The sequence below is a fragment of the Hylobates moloch genome, unplaced genomic scaffold, assembly GCF_009828535.3.
Source record: "Hylobates moloch isolate HMO894 unplaced genomic scaffold, HMol_V3 SCAFFOLD_6, whole genome shotgun sequence".
NCBI classification, from domain to species: Eukaryota; Metazoa; Chordata; class Mammalia; order Primates; family Hylobatidae; genus Hylobates; species Hylobates moloch.
The window spans coordinates 105,083,021-105,101,241 of NW_026652281.1; the positions used below are offsets into that span (position 1 = coordinate 105,083,021).

Below are 18,221 nucleotides of genomic sequence, written 5' to 3' on the forward strand. Positions count from 1 at the left end.
AAAAAAAAAAAAAAAAAAAAAAAAGTTCCCTCGTATCTCCAGCTCTCAGACTCTTAGTTCCCCTTCCCTGGAGGTAACCAGCCATCATTTTTTTGTTGTTGTTTACTCTTCCAAAGATTCCATGCATTCATAAGGATGGATGGATGGATGGATAGATAGACAAACCAACCAACCATCATTTCCTTTAAAAAAGTAAAAAGCCGGCCGGGTGCGGTGGCTCAAGCCTGTAATCCCAGCATTTTGGGAGGCCGAGGCGGGCGGATCACGAAGTCAGGTGAAACCCCGTCTCTATTAAAAATACAAAAATTTAGCTGAGGGTGGTTGCAGGCGCCTATAGTCCCAACTACTCGGGAGGCTGAGGCAGGAGAATGGCGTGAACCCGGGAGGCGGAGCTTGCAGTGAGCCGAGATTGCGCCACTGCACTCCAGCCTGGGCGACAGAGCGAGACTACGCCTCGAAAGAAAAAAAAAGCCTCATACATACTATTCTTCACCTTGCTTCTCTTTACTTAAAAATTTCATTCGTTGACTGCGCACTGTGGCTCACGACTGTAGTCCCAGCACTTTGGGAGGCTGAGGTGGACGGATCACCCAAGGCCAGGAGTTCGAGACCAGCCTGGCCAACATGGCAAAACTCCGTTTCTACTAAAAATACAAAAATTAGCTGGGAATGGTGGTGTCCCAGCTACATGGGAGGATGAGGCGGTAGAATGGCTTGAACCTGGGAGGCAGAGGTTGCAGTGAGCCAAGATTGTGCCAGTGCACTCTAGTCTGGGTGACAGAACGAGACCCTGTCTCAAAAAAAATTTTTTTTTATTCATCATTATTTCTTGTCAGTTTATTAACATCTTTTGGGCTGGGGGCGGTGGCTCACGCTTGTAATCCGAGCACTTTGGGAGGCCCAGGTGGGTGGATGACGAGGTCAAGACCATCTTGGCCAACATGGTAAAACCCTGTCTCTGCTAAAAATACAAAAATTAGCTGGGCGTGGTGGTGCGCACCTGTAGTCCCAGCTACTCAGGAGGCTGAGGCAGGAGAATCGCTTGAACCCGGGAGGCAGAGGTTGCAGTGAGCCGAGATTGTGCCAATACACTCCAGCCTGGCGAGAGAGCGAGACTCTGTCTTAAAAAAAAAGATCTTTCTCATTTTTTAAGTAGATATTTAGTATTCCGTAGATGAAAGTGTTGATATGATGACATTTGCTTTCAAAGGATTTGATCTGTTTTTTAAAACAAATAAAATTGTCTCCATATAGGCTTAACGTGTTTTTTAAACTTCATTTTTAACTTAAGAAGCTTAACTTTTGAAATCTAGTAAATTTTACATGTTAGAAGCGGTCTATTAATTGCATTTAAAGTTACATTTTTTTTCTCCTAGATGCTACTGAATTTTATTATACATACAGTTTTCTGTTATATAATGTATTATGTAACATACAGCTTACTTCTTTTATGAGAGAGAAACTAAAAAGAATATATTGTTTATAATTATGAAATATAGTTAGTTGATTACATTAAATTAAAAATTTTATTTTTAAGAATTATTTAATATCCCTACCATACCGACTACCTAATTTATTAAAGTTTGGAATGGGATGCTGATGCCCTTTAGACAAGGAGTGATTGCTATTTACCAGAGAATTTTGTCTGGTTATTTCCTGGTTTCCTGTGTTTTTTTTTGTTTTGTTTTGTTTTGTTTTGTTTTGGGGCAGGGGAATGGAATGTTGCTCTGTCACCCAGGTTGGAGTGCAGTGGCGCAATCTCGGCTCTGCAACCTCCACCTCCTGGGTTCAAGCCATTCTCCTCCTGCCTCAGCCTTCTGAGTAGCTGGGATTACAGGTGCCCACAACCACACCTGGCTAATTTTTGTATTTTTAATTGAATTGGGCTTTCACCATGTTGGCCAGGCTGGTCTCGAACTCCTGACCTCAGGTGATCCACTTGCCTTGGCCTCCCAAAGTGCTGGGATTACAGGCATGAGCCACCAGCTACTGCGCCTGGCTTATTTCCCGTTTTTGTATAATGCTTATATTTTGTAACATAATCTTTTGAAAGAAAGCATAGAATGTGATGCCAAAATTACTCTTGAAAGACAAAATACCCTTTGCTGAGGGTTCTCAAGGACTAATGTCTTCTATTGGTAAAGCTTTACTTAGAAATTATATATGGTTTTGCAAAACAAGGGATCAGAAGGGCAAGGAAACATTCTTTTCAAATCAGTCCTCCAGTGTTATAACAAATTTTTCACTTCTTAAGTCCCAATAGAGATCATCCTGTGAATGTGTTAATTTTTTTTTTTTGAGTGAGGTGTTATATATTTTATCACAATGAGTTCTTAAGAGAGTTTATAGCAATTTGTTTTAGGGGCTGTTTTTCATCTTTGAATTTTGCCATATCTACAGGGAAATTTTTTTATATAACGGTTTGACTCTAGGATTATATGCTTTGCAAGGCAGTAATTGTTAAATTATATTCATATCCAGAAAGAAATGGTTCTTATTGAGTTGAATATTTTAGTACATTGGAGCTTCATGAGAAGGCTGTCCTCAAGATCCATACAACATGACTGTCATAGTTGGGACTGTAAAATGCTGAAATCATATACCTTCAATACTCAAACATTTTAGGTGGTAAAATGAACCTAATATTAAAATTCATATAGTGGTAGCTCATGCTATAAGGTCCATGGTATTAAGGGGGAAAAATCCTTTCCAGTTTAGAATTTGAAGCTAGAAGTTCCCAACTTGTTTTTCGTAAGTTACTGGCCACAGAGATACCAAAGTGTTCCAAATTCAAAGCTACACAATCTCTACCAGACCACCTAAATAAATACCCATTAAATTTGCCAAAGGTGTCCTGTGGCTTAAAATCTCCTTTTTCCAATTTTAAATGCTTAGAATCCTCTTGGAATAGCAGTGTAGGAATTAAAACATAAGGTCTTTATATACTTTATATTTGCCTTTTAAGCTTTTGAAAGCCTAAATGTAAGCTGTATAGGCTGAAGGTATATTGCCCTGTTTTTTGGGGGTTTGTTTTTTTTTGTTTTTTTGTTTTTTTTTTTTTGAGACGGAGTGTCGCTCTGTTGCCCAGGCTGGAGTGCAGTGGCGCGATCTTGGTTCACTGCAACCTCCGCCTCTTGGGTTCAAGCGATTCTCCTGCCTCAGCCTCCTCAAGTAGCTGGGACTACAGGTGCTTGCCACCACACCCAGCTAATTTTTTTGTATTTTTAGTAGAGATGGGGTTTCACCCTGTTAGCCAGGATGGTCTCGAGCTGCTGACCTCATGATCTGCCTGTCTTGGCCTCCCAAAGTGCTGGGATTACAGGCATGAGCCACTGCGCCCGGCTTCTCTGTCTATTTTAATGTGTCATAATCATGATTCTGGTTCATTCTTTCCTACATTTATGTCCTGATGACAAAGTACACTCCATTCCTTAAGTGTGTGCTCTTCTCTCATGTTTTCTCATAAACAAAGTTCATCGTGAAATGCACCCTCATTGACCCCCACATCCTTTCCATGTGGTTGCCAATTGAGACATTTCTTTGTCATTCTCTTTTTTTTTTTTGGTGGGGGGACGGAATCTCACTCTTGTCACCAGGCTGGAGTGCAATGGTGCGATCTCAGCTCACTGCAACCTCTGCCTCCTGGGTTCAAGCGATTCTCCTGCCTCAGCCTCCCAAGTAGCTGGGATTACAGGCACAAGCTGCCATGCCCAGCTAATTTTTGTATTTTTAGTAGAGATGGGGTTTCACCATGTTGGCCAGAATGATCTTGATCTCTTGACCTCATGATCTGCCCACTTTGGCCTCCCAGAGTGCTGGGATTACAGGCATGAGCCACCATGCCCGGCCTTTTTGTCATTCTCTTAATCTTATCAAATTGGGTTAGTGCTTATGGTGCGACGAGTATCTGGGAAATTACTCCTTTATGTAGCTGGTGGAAGAGAGAAAAATCTATTTATGGTAGTGCTTCTTCAGTCTTCCTAGACATGAGAGAATGATGTTTTCTTCTCTCTACCCTTTAGAAACCTGCTCCTGTAGGTTTCACCACAATGTCCTTGGCTCAGAAAATTGTGTTGAGATAATTGAATATGACTTTAGAATTCACATTGATCTGAGTCTTTCATTTTACAAATGAGGAAACTGATTTATAACATTGGGCTTGAAGATATTAGATATAATTTTAATTATGAGCAGCTTTATAAATATTCTATTCAGGTATTAAAAAATATTTCCTTTTTCCCTAAAAAGTCCGTCTTTTGTGTTTATATGTATATAAATATATTTATTCATTTTTGAGACAGGGTCTTGCTCTGTCCCCCAGGTTGGAGTACAGTGGCACAATCTTAGTTCACTACAGCCTTGAACTCCTGGGCTCAGGCGATCCTCCTGCCTCAGCCTTCCCAAAGTGTTGGGATTACAGATGTGAACCAAAGTGCCCAGCCTCTACTTATTTATTTTAGTGGGGAATTAAAGCCTTAATGAACCTTGAACTTGAGGAACCAGTTTTATTTAAACAGTTAATTTCCATGAGTTTTGAGCTAAAGTCAGAGTAGACTTAACAGCAATTTGTTTTAGAACCTATAATACCAAAACTCACAGCAATTTTGTTGTTTGCCCCAGTGTATTCTAAGCTTTTTGAAGAAGGGAGAAGCATGCATATTAATTGCTTGGTAGGGGTTATGCTGGAAGAACTTTGGATTTGATTCACTCTGTTGTAACTAAAATCATAGTATTGCAATTATTACTTTCCAGGCCAAAGGTTGAGAGCATTAAAATCTGGGCATGGACATAACCAGCTAGATATGCCTCAATACCTGAAGGGATAAATTAAAGTCAACTATAAACTGTAAGATTTTCACTTAAGCATCCATTAGCTTTAGTGCAGTGCTTAGCTGTGGAAATGAAGACTGGGGGGAACTGTGCCTAGGGGAAGGGTGGAGGTGAAGGGAGGTTATGTGTTAATAGAACTTTTTTCCTTTCAGTTTAAAAATAACCGATTTGGTTTATTTCCAAATTTGGCTGAGAGTCTTGGCTGCTAAGAGCTGTGCCTTCAACATCTCTTTGATTATTATGTATTTGATTAAAAGTGGGGTCACTATGGTTTGCATCTACTTGGCTGTCAGTATCCTAAAGGGAGTGTATGCCTCTTTCTCTTCTCTTTCCTTTAATGGGTTAGACAAGTTGGTCTTTTTTTTTGCGTCCCCAGGGATGGATTGATCTTAAAACAGGCACGTTTTGCAGTACTTAGTTCAAAGAACACCATATATTTTAAGTTATTTATTGTTTAGAAATTTTTACATTTCAGCATAGTATGGTTTTGGCTGTCTTTGTTCTCTTTCTTCTTCAGTTGCTTATTACCTTTTTCTAAGGCTCACCCTACTTAGCAGACATCCAGGGCTTTTGATTGTAAAAGAGGCTAAAAGCTTTGAAATCTAGAGAATCCATTTATATGAAGTATATGATTTTTACTCTATAGATTAAACATCATAATACATATATTATGCTGTGATGCTCTCGTATAAGCCTTTCAAATTATCCCTTTTAAAAATAGTAACTACATTTTTTGTCTATAAATCATTGGTATTTATGTAGCTAAAGCATAAAAGACCATGAACATTTTCTTGATGGAATTCAATTATTTCTTGGTTACTGTGGTGGAATATTTATTTTAAAAGGCAACATTATAAATTAACTTGATGCACATACTGCCATCGCTACCACTTCTACCTTCCGAATCTGTAGAGTAGACAGTAACATTTGTTGTATTTTTCAAAGATTGACTTGTAACTCACTTTAATTAATCGGATCCTTAGTAGACTAGCTGAAATGTCCCAGATAACGATAATCATTAAAGTCTTAAAGAAGTATGGTAGTATGTTAATATGGTTTCTTTAAAACCTTTCGTTTGACATTTTTCTTGCCTACAGGCTAATTTCTTTCAGGTTTGGGGCATGTATTTATTTGCATGACAGTGTTTTGGATATATGAAATTAAAACTCATTTCTAAACTCATTTCTAAAGTATATCGGGGCCAATGTGATTGGTTTCTGGAAATTCTTGGAGATTATTGAAAATGGTGGTTAAGCAGAGCTAATATTCCATGTTCATAACCTGATATACTTCTACATTTTGCAAAGACGGTATTTTGGGCAGCAACAACCTATGCTAAAGGGTTATTGTCCTCTGGCAGTAAGTTAGCAGGCCTTTTGTACTATACAGCTGATTAATGGAATCAATAACTCATTTGATACTTAAATTGAGTAAAAAAATTTTAATAACAGCTTTATTGTGATACAATTCACATACCACACAGTTCACCTATTTAAAGTGTACAAGTCAATAGTTTTTAGTGTATTTACAGAACTGTGCAGTCTATTTTAGAACAATTTCTCAGTCCAAGAAGAAATCCCATATTCGTTAGCAGTTGTTTTCCATTTCCCCACAACTCGTCCTCCTCACACAAGCCCTAGGCAACCACTAATCTACTTCTAACTCTATTGATTGTCCTGTTCTGAACATTTTATATAAACAGATTTATATAATATGTAGTCTTTTGTGTCTGCTTTCTTTCAGTTAGTATAATGCTCTGAAGTTTGTAGCATATATCAATACTTCAGTACTTTTTATTGCCAAGATCTGTTTTTTAAGATTATTTTGTCATTTTCTTTCCCTTGACTCCATTTTTTCTCTTTTCATTGTGAAATCAATTCTAAGGTCTCCTGTCATAATTATTGTGATTTCAAAGAGTGAACCAGTGTATTTTTGTGATCTACAAAGCAATCATCTGTATGATCTAGAGCATTTCACAGTTGATCTACATGTTAGAAGAGCTTTTTGGACTTTAAAAAATGTTTTTAGAAAGTGTGATGTTAGCCACTGCCAATGGCAAGCCCAGCTGAACCAGATACATCATCATGACCACAGAGTAGTCCATTTCAATATAGTTTGTATCATTAACGTTTTTTAACATCTAAAAAAGTTTAGGTCATTTTTATGCTTTCATTAGTGATTCTTCACTAGGAAGGAGCCTAGTGAAGTGCCAGTATGTTATCAGAAATAAAATTCCCAGTCTATCCATTGCTTATATATTTGTAAACATCAAAATGCATGAAAGATGAAGTTCTGGTATCAGTTACAGGGTTGACGTAGCTTGATCAAGAAAATGTGCCGGGCGCGGTGGCTCACGCCTGTAATCCCAGCACTTTGGGAGGCCGAGGTGGGCGGATCACGTCAGGAGATCGAGACCACGGTGAAACCCCGTTTCTACTAAAAATACAAAAAATTAGCTGGGCGTGGTGGCGGGCGCCTGTAGTCCCAGCTACTCAGAGAGGCTGAGACAGGAGAATGGCGTGAACCCGGGAGGCGCAGCTTGCAGTGAGCCGAGATCGTGCCACTGCACTCCAGCCTGGGTGACAGAGCGAGACTCCGTCTCAAAAAAAAAAAAACAAAAAAAAAACAAAACCAAAAAAAAGAAAATGTATATATGCTATGTTAATCTTCTTTCTTTTTGTTTGTTATTTTTGAATTTTTTTTTTTTTTTGTCATTTCATTTCAGGACCCTTCAAAAAATGATACATGCAAAAGGTTAGTATCCCCTTAACAGGTTTCCGTATGTTCAAGGTAATGTCTGGCAAGAGACTCTTCCATAAGTATATGTATGTAACATAACTTATGAGTGCAGTTTGACAACTAATTCTTTTTTGGCCCAAATAATTGCAAATTCAATTGTTCCTTGACATTAGAAAAATTAACTTTTACAGTTTCAGCCATTTTGAATAATCTAAAAGGTTCATGCCTTGAGTCATTTTTTAATCTTATTGTGACATAAATTGGAATCGCACTCAGTAAGAGGCCAGGATGCATGGACAGGAAGCTACTATTGGGTCAGCCTTTAATCCCGAAGTTCAACCCAGCTACATGATTCTACTTAAAATTTAATCTCATTTACTTCTCACAACCACTCTGTAAGGTAAGTGCTATTATTACATTTTGCAGGAGAAAAAAATACTATGGTCATATTTAGGAATTTGGGTTTTCTCAGGTTTATTTACAATATACTCCTTGGCATTAATATTAGTAATTCATTAGTATTAGCTCTGAAAGTTATAAATTGCCTTCCCTTAAGTGCCTCTATCTAAAATGACTGTGGAATCCTTGGCTTGTACAATATCTTTGTGGAGATTATATAGAGCTAGCCATTCTATTTTTTGGACATCTCGAAGTATTTCAGAGAAAGAAAATATGTCTTTTTTTCCCATAAAATATCAGATCTATTATTTGAGGTAATGGGCACAGTATAAAAAAATACAAACTATTAGTAAATTTAGTTTCCTTAATATTAAGGGCTTAGGATCAGCGAAATGCTGCATAAAAATTTTGAAAATACAAGCCACAAAATTGCAGATTTTAAACAAAACTTATGCTTATGCAGGGCCGGGTGCGGGGGCTCACGCCTGTAATCCCAGCACTTTGGGAGGCTGAGGCGGGTGGATCATGAGGTCAGGAGTTCGAGACCAGCCTGGACAACATGGTGAAACCCCATCTCTACTAAAAATACAAAATTAGTTGGGCATGGTGGTGCGAGCTTTGGGAAGCCGAGGCAGGAGAATCGCTTGAACCTTGGGAGGTAGAGGTTGCAGTGAGCCAAGATCGCTCCATTGCACTCCAGCCTGGGCAACAAGAATGAAACTCCATCTCAAAAAAAAAGAAACAACCTTATGCTTATGCTATAAAACTTAGACTTATGCTAAACATAAAACTGATTAAGAATTATTAGGTAGAAGATATAAAGAATTCCTACAAATCAGTTTTTTAAAACCTCAGTAGAATATGAGAAAAAGATTTAAGCACTTTACAGAAAAGGAAACACAAATGTAAACATATGGAAATGAGGTTGAATCTCATTCATCATTAGTGATATGTGAATTAAAATCATAGGTATATTTCATACCAACCAGATTGGTAAAAATTAAAAATTTTGCAAATAAGAGTTGGTTGGAAAATTTATCCCCAACTCTTAAGCACTCCTAGGGTAATGTAAATGAGTATAATCACTTTGGAAAACAGTTTGGCATTATCTAGTAAATTCGATAGGATGAATTAACTTTTGACCCAGCAATTCCATTTCTAGTGATATACTTGATAGAAATGTGTGCACAAGTACACCCAGAAATATGTACAAGAATGTTCATAGCAGCGTTACTCGAGATAATCAAACATCGGAAACAACCCTAATAAATTGTGGTATATTCATACAATGGAATACTACAAAACAATAAAAATAAATGAATCACAAACGTGTAGTAGTCTAGATGGACTCCAAGAAGAAAAATCTGTCTTATGATAAGAAGTTATTGTTGAACCTGAATCTTCTGTGATGCAGTATAAATGTATTTCCTCTGGTTCTCTCCTCAGTGGCAGTTAAGTATTAGGAAAGATTATGTGAGGATTGGTGTCAACCATTCTCAGTCTTGTACTAAAGAAATTTTCTGGCCGGCGCAGTGGCTCACGCCTGTAATCCCAGCAAATTGGGAGGCCAAGGTGGGCAGATCACGAGGACCGGCTGAGACAGGAGAATAGTGTGAACCCCAGAGGCGGAGCTTGCAGTGAGCCGAGATCGCGCTACCGCACTCTGGCCTGGGTGACAGAGTGAGACTCCGTCTCAAAAAAAAAAAAAAAAAAAAAGAAAGAAATTTTCTTCTTCAATGTTTTCTCAAGGATCATACTTTTGGATTCTTTAGTCTCTTGTTGCTCTTAAAGGAGTCTGAATTCATTACTCTTATCAGGAGATTACTTCAGAGTCCCCATGTGCGTATTGCCATTATACGTGCCATATTGTTTGGTTTTTTAAACAAAGCTACCTGGCTGATATTCTAAACTAGTCCAGAGTAGCTTTCTGCTATATGTAAGCATACAGAGTGCTAGGCATGTTTAGGCAAAGAGAATCATTTTTCTTATGAACTTCAGCTCGTTTTATTGAGTTCAAAACCTTTTAATACCAAGACTCGTATGTCTTAAATAGAGGGGCAGCCGGGTCATTTGGATCATGGAAGAATTATACTTTAAAACTAGTGTGCTAATAAGTTCTATTAAAGAATTATTATGTTAAGAGAGTGATGACTGTTCTGAAGCTCCTAAGGAAGGTCTCTTGCAGTACTTTTGAAGCTGCCATTTGCTTCACCCTATTAGAACTGTATATGCTTTGTGTGTATGTGTATCCTTATTAGTGTCCAAACTTAACTAAGAATTAAGAGGATGGGATTGGAATCAGACTCTCCAACTCCCTTACTAGCTTTGGGATTTGGGGTGCAAAGCTTATATTTCCCTTGTATGAGATGAGAATAATAACCTTATTTCATAGGGTGTTGTAAGGATTAAATCTTTACAATACATATGAAGCAGATGGGATATTTCTGGTAGTTATATTAGATATGATTACTTCCAAATTTATATTGGGATGGATATATGTTTTTATACATATATGAAATGTCACTTACATAATGGTGTTTTTTCCTGTTTAAAAATGTTTAATTGTAGAATACGTGAAAAGCAAAAGCACAACGAAGAAAATGTGAGAGTATCCATAATCCCTAACTCAGAAATAACCACTATCTGACTTTGTAGAAACACATATAGAGGCATTTAAAGGCATCTTGTTTGATATCATACTATTGGTTGTTTTTAACCTTTTAAAAAATTACTTTGTAATATTGTCACTCCAGTTCAAATATTTTTTCCCCAACTACTTTGTGATAAAAGCAGTTAAATTTCCCAAAGTAAATAAAAACTCCTTGCCTATATAAAAACATGTGAAAGCTGAAAGATAGTGAACATTTGGCCTAAAATATTAACAACTTTATTGCTTTCTCCCCCTCTTCCTAGTTGCTGGGCATATTGGATTTTACCCATCGTAGGCGCTGTTCTCTTAGGTTTCCTGTACCGCTACTACACATCAGAAAGCAAATCCTCCTGAGGAGGCCTTGCTGAGGTTGGAAAGTGCATCCACTTTGGGGTGAAAACTAGAGACTTGCTTGGGGGCTGCAGAAGTGCCCTCTCCTCGAATCCTGCCAGTTGCATTCTTCCCCCTTGGAGCCAAGACGATTGGCCAGACATCCACCTCAGATCTGAGACCAGCATCTTCCATCTCTCCCAAAGTACCTGCCTTACTCCCAAAGTACCTGCTCACTGTTCTGTGTCGAACAATTGCCGGTGTTTCCTCTCTTCACTGGTTTCCATGAGTATTCTTATATTTCACAACTTTCTGTTCATAAGTTATAGTGACATTGCTCTTTGGTAAAAATGCCTGCTTTCCAATACTTTGATTGCATATTAGACATTCTTAACAGGGCGGCAGTCTAGTGTTGAAACTTTTATTTTTCCATTTTTCTTTTAAGTAAATTTTTTTTTAAAAATTCTGATTTAGGGCTAGGTGTGGTGGCTCAGGCCTGTAATCCTAGCACTTTCGGAGGCCAAGGTGGGAAGATCGCTTGAGGCCAAGAGTTCAAGACCAGCCTGGGCAACATAGCAAGACCCCTATCTGTATTAAAAAAAAATCTGATTTAATTCTTTTATTTATCATAAGGAGTTTAATTCCTGAAGTAAAGGTATGCACCTATTAAACTTAAAACTGCCAAATGATTTTTGTTCCTTTTATGTGCGTGATAAAAATACAAAGAGTGGTGTGGCCACCTCCTCCCTTTCAATCTAGGGCAGCAGGTAGCTCTTCCCACCCCCTGAGCCCAGCCCCTTCCCAAGTGGTGCCGGACAAAAAAACTACATGGCCCTTTTGTGTCTTGGGGGTGGAAAGGGAGGGATGAATTGGGGTGATAGAACCCTGGTGAATTCAGAGTAATCTTTCTTTAGAAAACTGGTGTTTTCTAAAGAAACAGGATAGGAGTTTAGAGAAAGCACCAAAGCTTTCACTTTGGTTTGGCACCAGTTTCTAACCATCTGTTTTTTCTACCCTAGCTATCTTTTATTGGTAAAATATAAATGTATAATTATGTTTGTAGAGCTTTACCAAGGATTTTCTCTCCTTTTTTGTTTGTTGATTAGCAAATTTTTGATTCTCCATTTTCCAAAAGTAAGAGACTCCAACATGGCCTTCTCTTTGCCCCCCAGTAAAGTAACTTCCATATAAAATGGTATTTGAAAGTGAGAGTTCATGACAAGAGACCGTTTTCCATTTCATCTGTATTTTACCTCCATGACTCCAACTTGTGGACTTGTTCTGTTTTTCCATGAGAATAAAATACTGGCAGTTTTTTTCTCAGATGTGTGTTCATTGAGAAGTAGGTTACTAGAATTATGTTACTGTGCCTTATTGGTTCAGTGATGATTTCTCTGGCATATTAGACTTTTATTTTTTTCCCCATGGAAGCACCTGAGGAAATAAATAGTACACTGGCTGTTTTCTGCCAGCAACTGTGGTGATTTTTCTCCCTGTCCTTTGAGAATTGCTAGTCTGCTTCTGAGCCATTGTCATATCCAGCAGGGAGCAGCTTGGTTCAAGAAGGACCATAGAGGCTGCTCAGCATCTCCTCCCTCCCTCCCAGCTTGCCAGGGATTTGATGAGACAGGAAACTGCCCAGCAAACCAGGGACTGCCCATGCAAACTATTTAAGAAAAAGTTCAACCCAGGTCTTGTATCCTGTGATTTAGCAGTTGAATGAATACAGAATTCATCAAAATAATATTAACCTTGTACTTGAACACTTGAATATATTTGGGAGTAATTTTAGGAGATTGCTGGCTGACTTTTATTATCAGGGATATGGGTTCAGTAAAACTTTTATCTTCAGAAAAATGTTCTTAATGCATTATAAGATGCTACTTTTAAGACAATATTGAAAAAAACTTTGGTTATTATTTAACAAAAGTGGTATGACTTGATGCTTCTCTATTTAAAGGCAAGGAAGGATTGGTATATGATTGCCTGTAATAAATAAATTGCCTGATTATTGGAGTACATTGGGGTAAAAGTAAAGAACAGAGGAGTATTGAGGAGCTTGAAAGGGAACATTCAAACTAAAGCCAAGCCTGAAGATAACTTGAATCAGTTGTAAAAGTGTGTTGGCAATGTCCAAAATTGAATGAAAAACATCTGGCTTATAAGAAATGTTAAAGAACTATCATCTTAAGTAAAATTGGTGTTTTTCTTATTTTTAAGGTAAATGCCAATGCAAAAGGTATGTTTTTCTAGTTCACATTGGTTTTCTTTTCCTGTTTACCTCTGGTCTTGTTTTTTTGCTGAGAGCCAGAGGAAAAGATAATTAGACTTTGTCTCTTCTACCCATGAAATCCCTCCAGTACTCAGGGCTTCTTCTGAACTACTGCTGATGTGATGTCACTTTGTATCTGGAAAACCACTTTGGGGTCCATTTACTATTATGCTGTTGCCTACAAAAACAGCCAGGTGAAAGGTAAGTGTTGTGTGAGAGTTTGCAGAGGTTTTTCTATACAATAAAGTAATATAGCACACTAGCCAAATCCATCCAAAAGGACCTTTTTTTAGGAAGTAGACTTGAATTCACAAAACAGTCTTGGCATGGGTAGGTGGTGAAAAACCCTCTGGAGAGCAAGTGGAGCCAGTCCCCATTGGCTGACAGTGCCACCTGGAGCTGGTCTCTGGGGTGTTCGGTTGTTTATTCCTGAGGAAGACTAGCTGCTGCTGCTGCTGCTGCTGCTGCAGTGTACTGTACACATCATGGCTGCTGGACACGAAGGAGGAGGTGAGAGAAGTTTCGTGCTACCAAAATAGAGGGTGTTGGTACCACTGCCCCTGGCCTGAGAGCCAGGGTTTAAACCTGCCTCAGTAGAGACTAGTTTGAAATGACACCAAAATTCCTCAGCCCTTACTCAGCAATTGGTTTTGGTTACCAAATGACTTCTGCATTTGTAAAGATAACAGAGTGGTGGGGTCAAAGTTTATCTTGTGTTTAGATCTCCTCAAGACTGCTTAAGCAAAAACAAAAATCCCTTGGAACCTATCGTTGGAGCCTGTAAAGTTCTTTTAGCAGTTGTCATAAATGCATATGTTGTGAAATCAGAACACTGTCGAGTTTATACTCATTTAGCTGCAATGTGGGACAATGAAAAATGCTTTACAGGCCTGGAGTATCATTACTTATGGTATCTCCTGCTTTAAAATCTCAAGCGATATCTATCTGGTTAAATTCCATTTTAGGAGATTGAGATGCAGAACGTTAATGTTCATTACCTCCTCCTACCCCAAGAGAAGTGAATTCAGACATGTCTCAACAAGAAATTGATTATTTTTTTTTTAACTATCTCATTCTGTTGCCAGATATCACAGAAGTAATGAGGAGTTTAGTTACATTTGGCTGTTGTGCTCTGAAAGCGCCAGGTTTGGAATTTGTGGGGGTGATCTAGGAAGAAGGTTCCAAAGAAGCAGAGGCATTTGTCAAGTTACCTACCCTATATCCAGCATCCTCCTCATGAGCTTCAGTAGCTGCTCTTTGCCCACGCTTGTATCCTACGTTTGCTATTTGGGCAAACCATTACTTCAGTTATTTAACTTCCCTTTTTTTTTGACTTCACCTTTGACTATGAACAAGTAACATTAACATTCCTTTTGTGTATTCAATAATGGAGTTAGTTTACCTATTTTATTTCAGAATATTTTGAACAAAGATCTTTGTCTCTTTCTGCTGGAATGCACACACAGTGAACGTTTGTTAGAACTACACACAATAAAGACACTGTTTTCCTTTTCTTGCCCCGACTACACTTATTATTTTTTTAATTTGAAAAGATGTTTTTTAAGTAGAAGTGTTGGCTTTGTAATCCTCAGGTGTTCTGGAAGAAAAGGATGTCAGAAGCATGACAGTCTCCTGTGTCTGTGCTAATGGTGTGTTTAGCATAATGTGGTGGGGAGTTCTGTGGTTCTCCAGGATTCTCCTCACTGTTCTTTTCGTGAAGTGAATCGTTCATTTGATAATCGTGAAATGCAAAAAGCAAGGCTGTGTTTTAATGGATGTGAAGTGGGAATGGGGTAGCCAGGTTTGAGGTTCTGGTTCTACTGAAACTACCTACTGACAGAGAAGCCAGTACCAGGTAATACTGTTTTGTTATCTGCAATGCCAGTCTTCAAATGATTGTTTTTCTTGGAAGTAGCTAAACTGTTGGGGAAAATTAAACACTGAGATTGAAGTTTAGTGACTGTGTTAATAAAACAAGGGAAATAAACCACTTTTATAATTACCTTTAAAACATACTGATAGCCATCTAACATTACTAACAGATTTCTGTTGAGAGATCATTCATTAGGGCTTGGCTAGTTCACTATCACAGGAACTGAGGATTACTAACAGGAAAGGATAACCCCATTCTTGTTACCAAAGTTTGAATTTAATGTTTAATCTTTGATACTAATAAGAATTTATTATCACAGCACTCTCCCTGATGCTGAATAGTTGGTAGGTGCTTGACAAATCCTGGTTGATTCATGAAAGCCTGAGGTAGAAGACTGTCCAATTATGTAAATTTAAGGGAAGAAATACCCACACAATCTGTTAAACTGCTGGTAATTGATAGCATAAATCTAACGTTAATTAGTGAACTAGATTACTATGTATTTTCAAAGCCCAGTCAGCTTAATCACATATATGCCATCATTTTAAAAACAAAATTATTTGATGAAGCAGTGAGAGCCTAGAGCGGCTTTTCAGGTGACACATGAGGATGGACTTGCAATGCTGTCATTTCTCTGATGCCTACTGTGTGCCATGCAATGTGGTTTACAAACCTTGCTGATCCTTACTCCTACAGTGTCCTTACAAGGTAGTCCCTGTCTACCTTGTAAGGACATTTTTATGGCAACTCAGAGAGCCACCTGACTTGACCACAGAGGTAAGAGGAGAGTCAGGGTTTTTGTTTTGTTTTGTTTTGAGACAGAGTCTCACTCTGTCCCCCAGGCTGGAGCACAGTGGCGTGATCTTGTTTCACTTCAACCGCCACCTCCTGGGCTCAAGCAGTTGTCTCACTCACCCTCCCAAGCAGCTGGCACTATAGGCATGCGCCACCTCAACCGGCTAATTTTTGTATTTTTTTGTAGAGATGAGGTTACGCCATGTTGGCCAGGCTGGTCTTGAACTCCTGGTCTCAAGTGATCCACCCACCTTGGCCTCCCAAAGTGCTGAGATTACAGGCATGAGCCACCGCCTGAGAGCCAGGGTTTAAACCTGCCTCAGTAGAGACTAATTTGAAATGATCCTTGAATCCCATGCAAATGTTTCTTGAAGCCAGTTAATGAGAATTTAGATCTGAACTATGTTGCTGGAAACAACTTTTCAGAAGAGGCAAAGGATTGAGAATTGAGGACGACTGATGAAATCCTTAAGCAGCACAAATGACAAGTCCTTGCATAATTCCATCAGTCTAGGATCCTGGATTAAATTTAACCTGGAACTATGTATGTAAATATATAGTTTTTGGTTTTTGTAAAGAGGGTTTTGCTCTGTCGTCCAGGTTGGAGAGCAGTGGCATGGTCATAGGTCACTGTAGCCTCAAACTCCTCTGCTCAAGTCTCAGCCTCCCAAGTAACTGGGACTACAGTTGTGTGCCACCATGCCCAGCAACGTTAAATTTTTTTTTGTAGAGTCTATGTTGCCCAGTCTGGTCTCAAACTCCTGGCCTCAAGCCAATCCTCCTGCCTTAGCCTCCCAAAGTGTGGGATTACAGGCATGAGCCACTGTGCCTGGCCCCAATTTCCTTTTTTCTTTTTTCCCCTGTTTTTCAGAAATTGAGGTGGGATTGTCTTCCCAAACAATACAATGATGTTCATAATAAGAATCTTCTGACAGACCTACTCACTGATTTTAATAACCTAAGAAATCTAATCAGAGACAAACAGAGATAGAATCGGGAGAGGCTAAGTCATGAACAGCACAGGAAAATGAGCTTCCAAGACTCCCAGTCTGACCCCCTTTTTCTCTTTTGTAACTTTTTTTTCTCACCTCTCATCCTACCTCATCTTGCTCCCTTGCTTTGCCTTGTGTTTTATAAAGGACAACACCTCAGCTATGCTCCTCTTTTCTTTTTCTTTTGTTTTAGAGCTAGGGTCTCGTTATGTTGCCCAGGCTGGACTGGAACTCCTGGGCTCAAGCCATCCTCCCACCTCAGCCTCCCCAGTAGCTGGGACTACAGGCACTCACCACTGCACTGGCTACATCTTCATTTTTGTGTTGTGGTACAAAAATGTACCTGACACTGTCCTAAAAACATTGGGAAGAAATAATTTGTTTATAAACTGGACCATCCAGAAAGAATGCAGTTCTGTTTGAACATCTCTATTCACCTTCGTTTAAAGCTACATTCTAGCTCTGGGCCTTTCATGTGAGTCAAATTTGCCTTTTAAGTTCAAATTGGGCTTCTGAAACCCGCGTCTCTTGATAACTATGGTCTCTGCAACTTATCTGACCTTAAAACACATGCCTGGGTAATGTCCTTGTAAGAGTTCTTCCTTTCTGGCTGGGTGCGGTGGCTCACGCCTGGAATCCCAGCACTTTGGGAGGCCGAGGGGGGTGGATCACCTGAGGTCAGGATTTCGAAGCCAGCCTGGCCAACGCGGTGAAACCCTGTCTCTACTAAAAATACAAAAATTAGCTGGACCTGGTAGTGCATGCCTGTAATCCCAGCTACTTGGGAGGCTGAGGCAGGAGAATCTCTTGAACCTGGGAGGTGGAGGTTGCAGTGAGCCGAGATCGCACCATTGCATTCCAGCCTGGGGGACAAGAGTGAAACTCCATCTCAAAAAAAAAAAAAAAGAGTTCTTCCTTTCCAAGTATACCTAAGTTTCCATAAGACAGAAAGTCATTTTGTTGTTGTTAATTTTTTGAGTAAGGGTCTCACAATGTTGCCCAGGCTGGAGTGCAGTGGTATGATCATGGGTCACTGCAGCCTCCACCTCCCAGGGTCAAGCAATCCTCTTACCTCAGTCTCCCAAGTTGCTGGGATTACAAGTGCATGCCACCGTGCCCAGCTAATTTAAATTTTTTTATTTTTATTTTTATTTTAGAGACAGGGTCTTGCTATGTTGCCCAGGCTGGTCTTGAATTCCTAGGCTTAAGTGGTCCTCTGGCCTTGGCCTTGGCCTGCTGGGATAACAGGTGTGAGCTACCATGCCCAGAAACTCATTTTTTTTTTTTTTTTTTTTTTTTTTTTTTTTTGAGACGGAGTCTCGCTGTCTCATCCAGGCTGGA

The 18,221-nt window shown here is 39.2% G+C and overlaps 1 protein-coding gene across 1 annotated transcript in view; it reads left to right on the forward strand.

Moving 5' to 3' along the window:
* Positions 1–12,271, forward strand: part of LOC116471445 (cytochrome b5 type B) — a 39,468-nt gene extending 27,197 nt beyond the window's left edge. The window contains exons 4-5 of the mRNA XM_032157782.2: positions 7,556–7,584; positions 10,882–12,271. Of these exons, the coding sequence (XP_032013673.1) occupies positions 7,556–7,584; positions 10,882–10,972 (120 nt within the window). The 3' untranslated portion in view covers positions 10,973–12,271. The remainder of the gene's footprint in view (positions 1–7,555; positions 7,585–10,881) is intronic.
* The last annotated feature ends 5,950 nt before the right edge of the window (positions 12,272–18,221 follow it).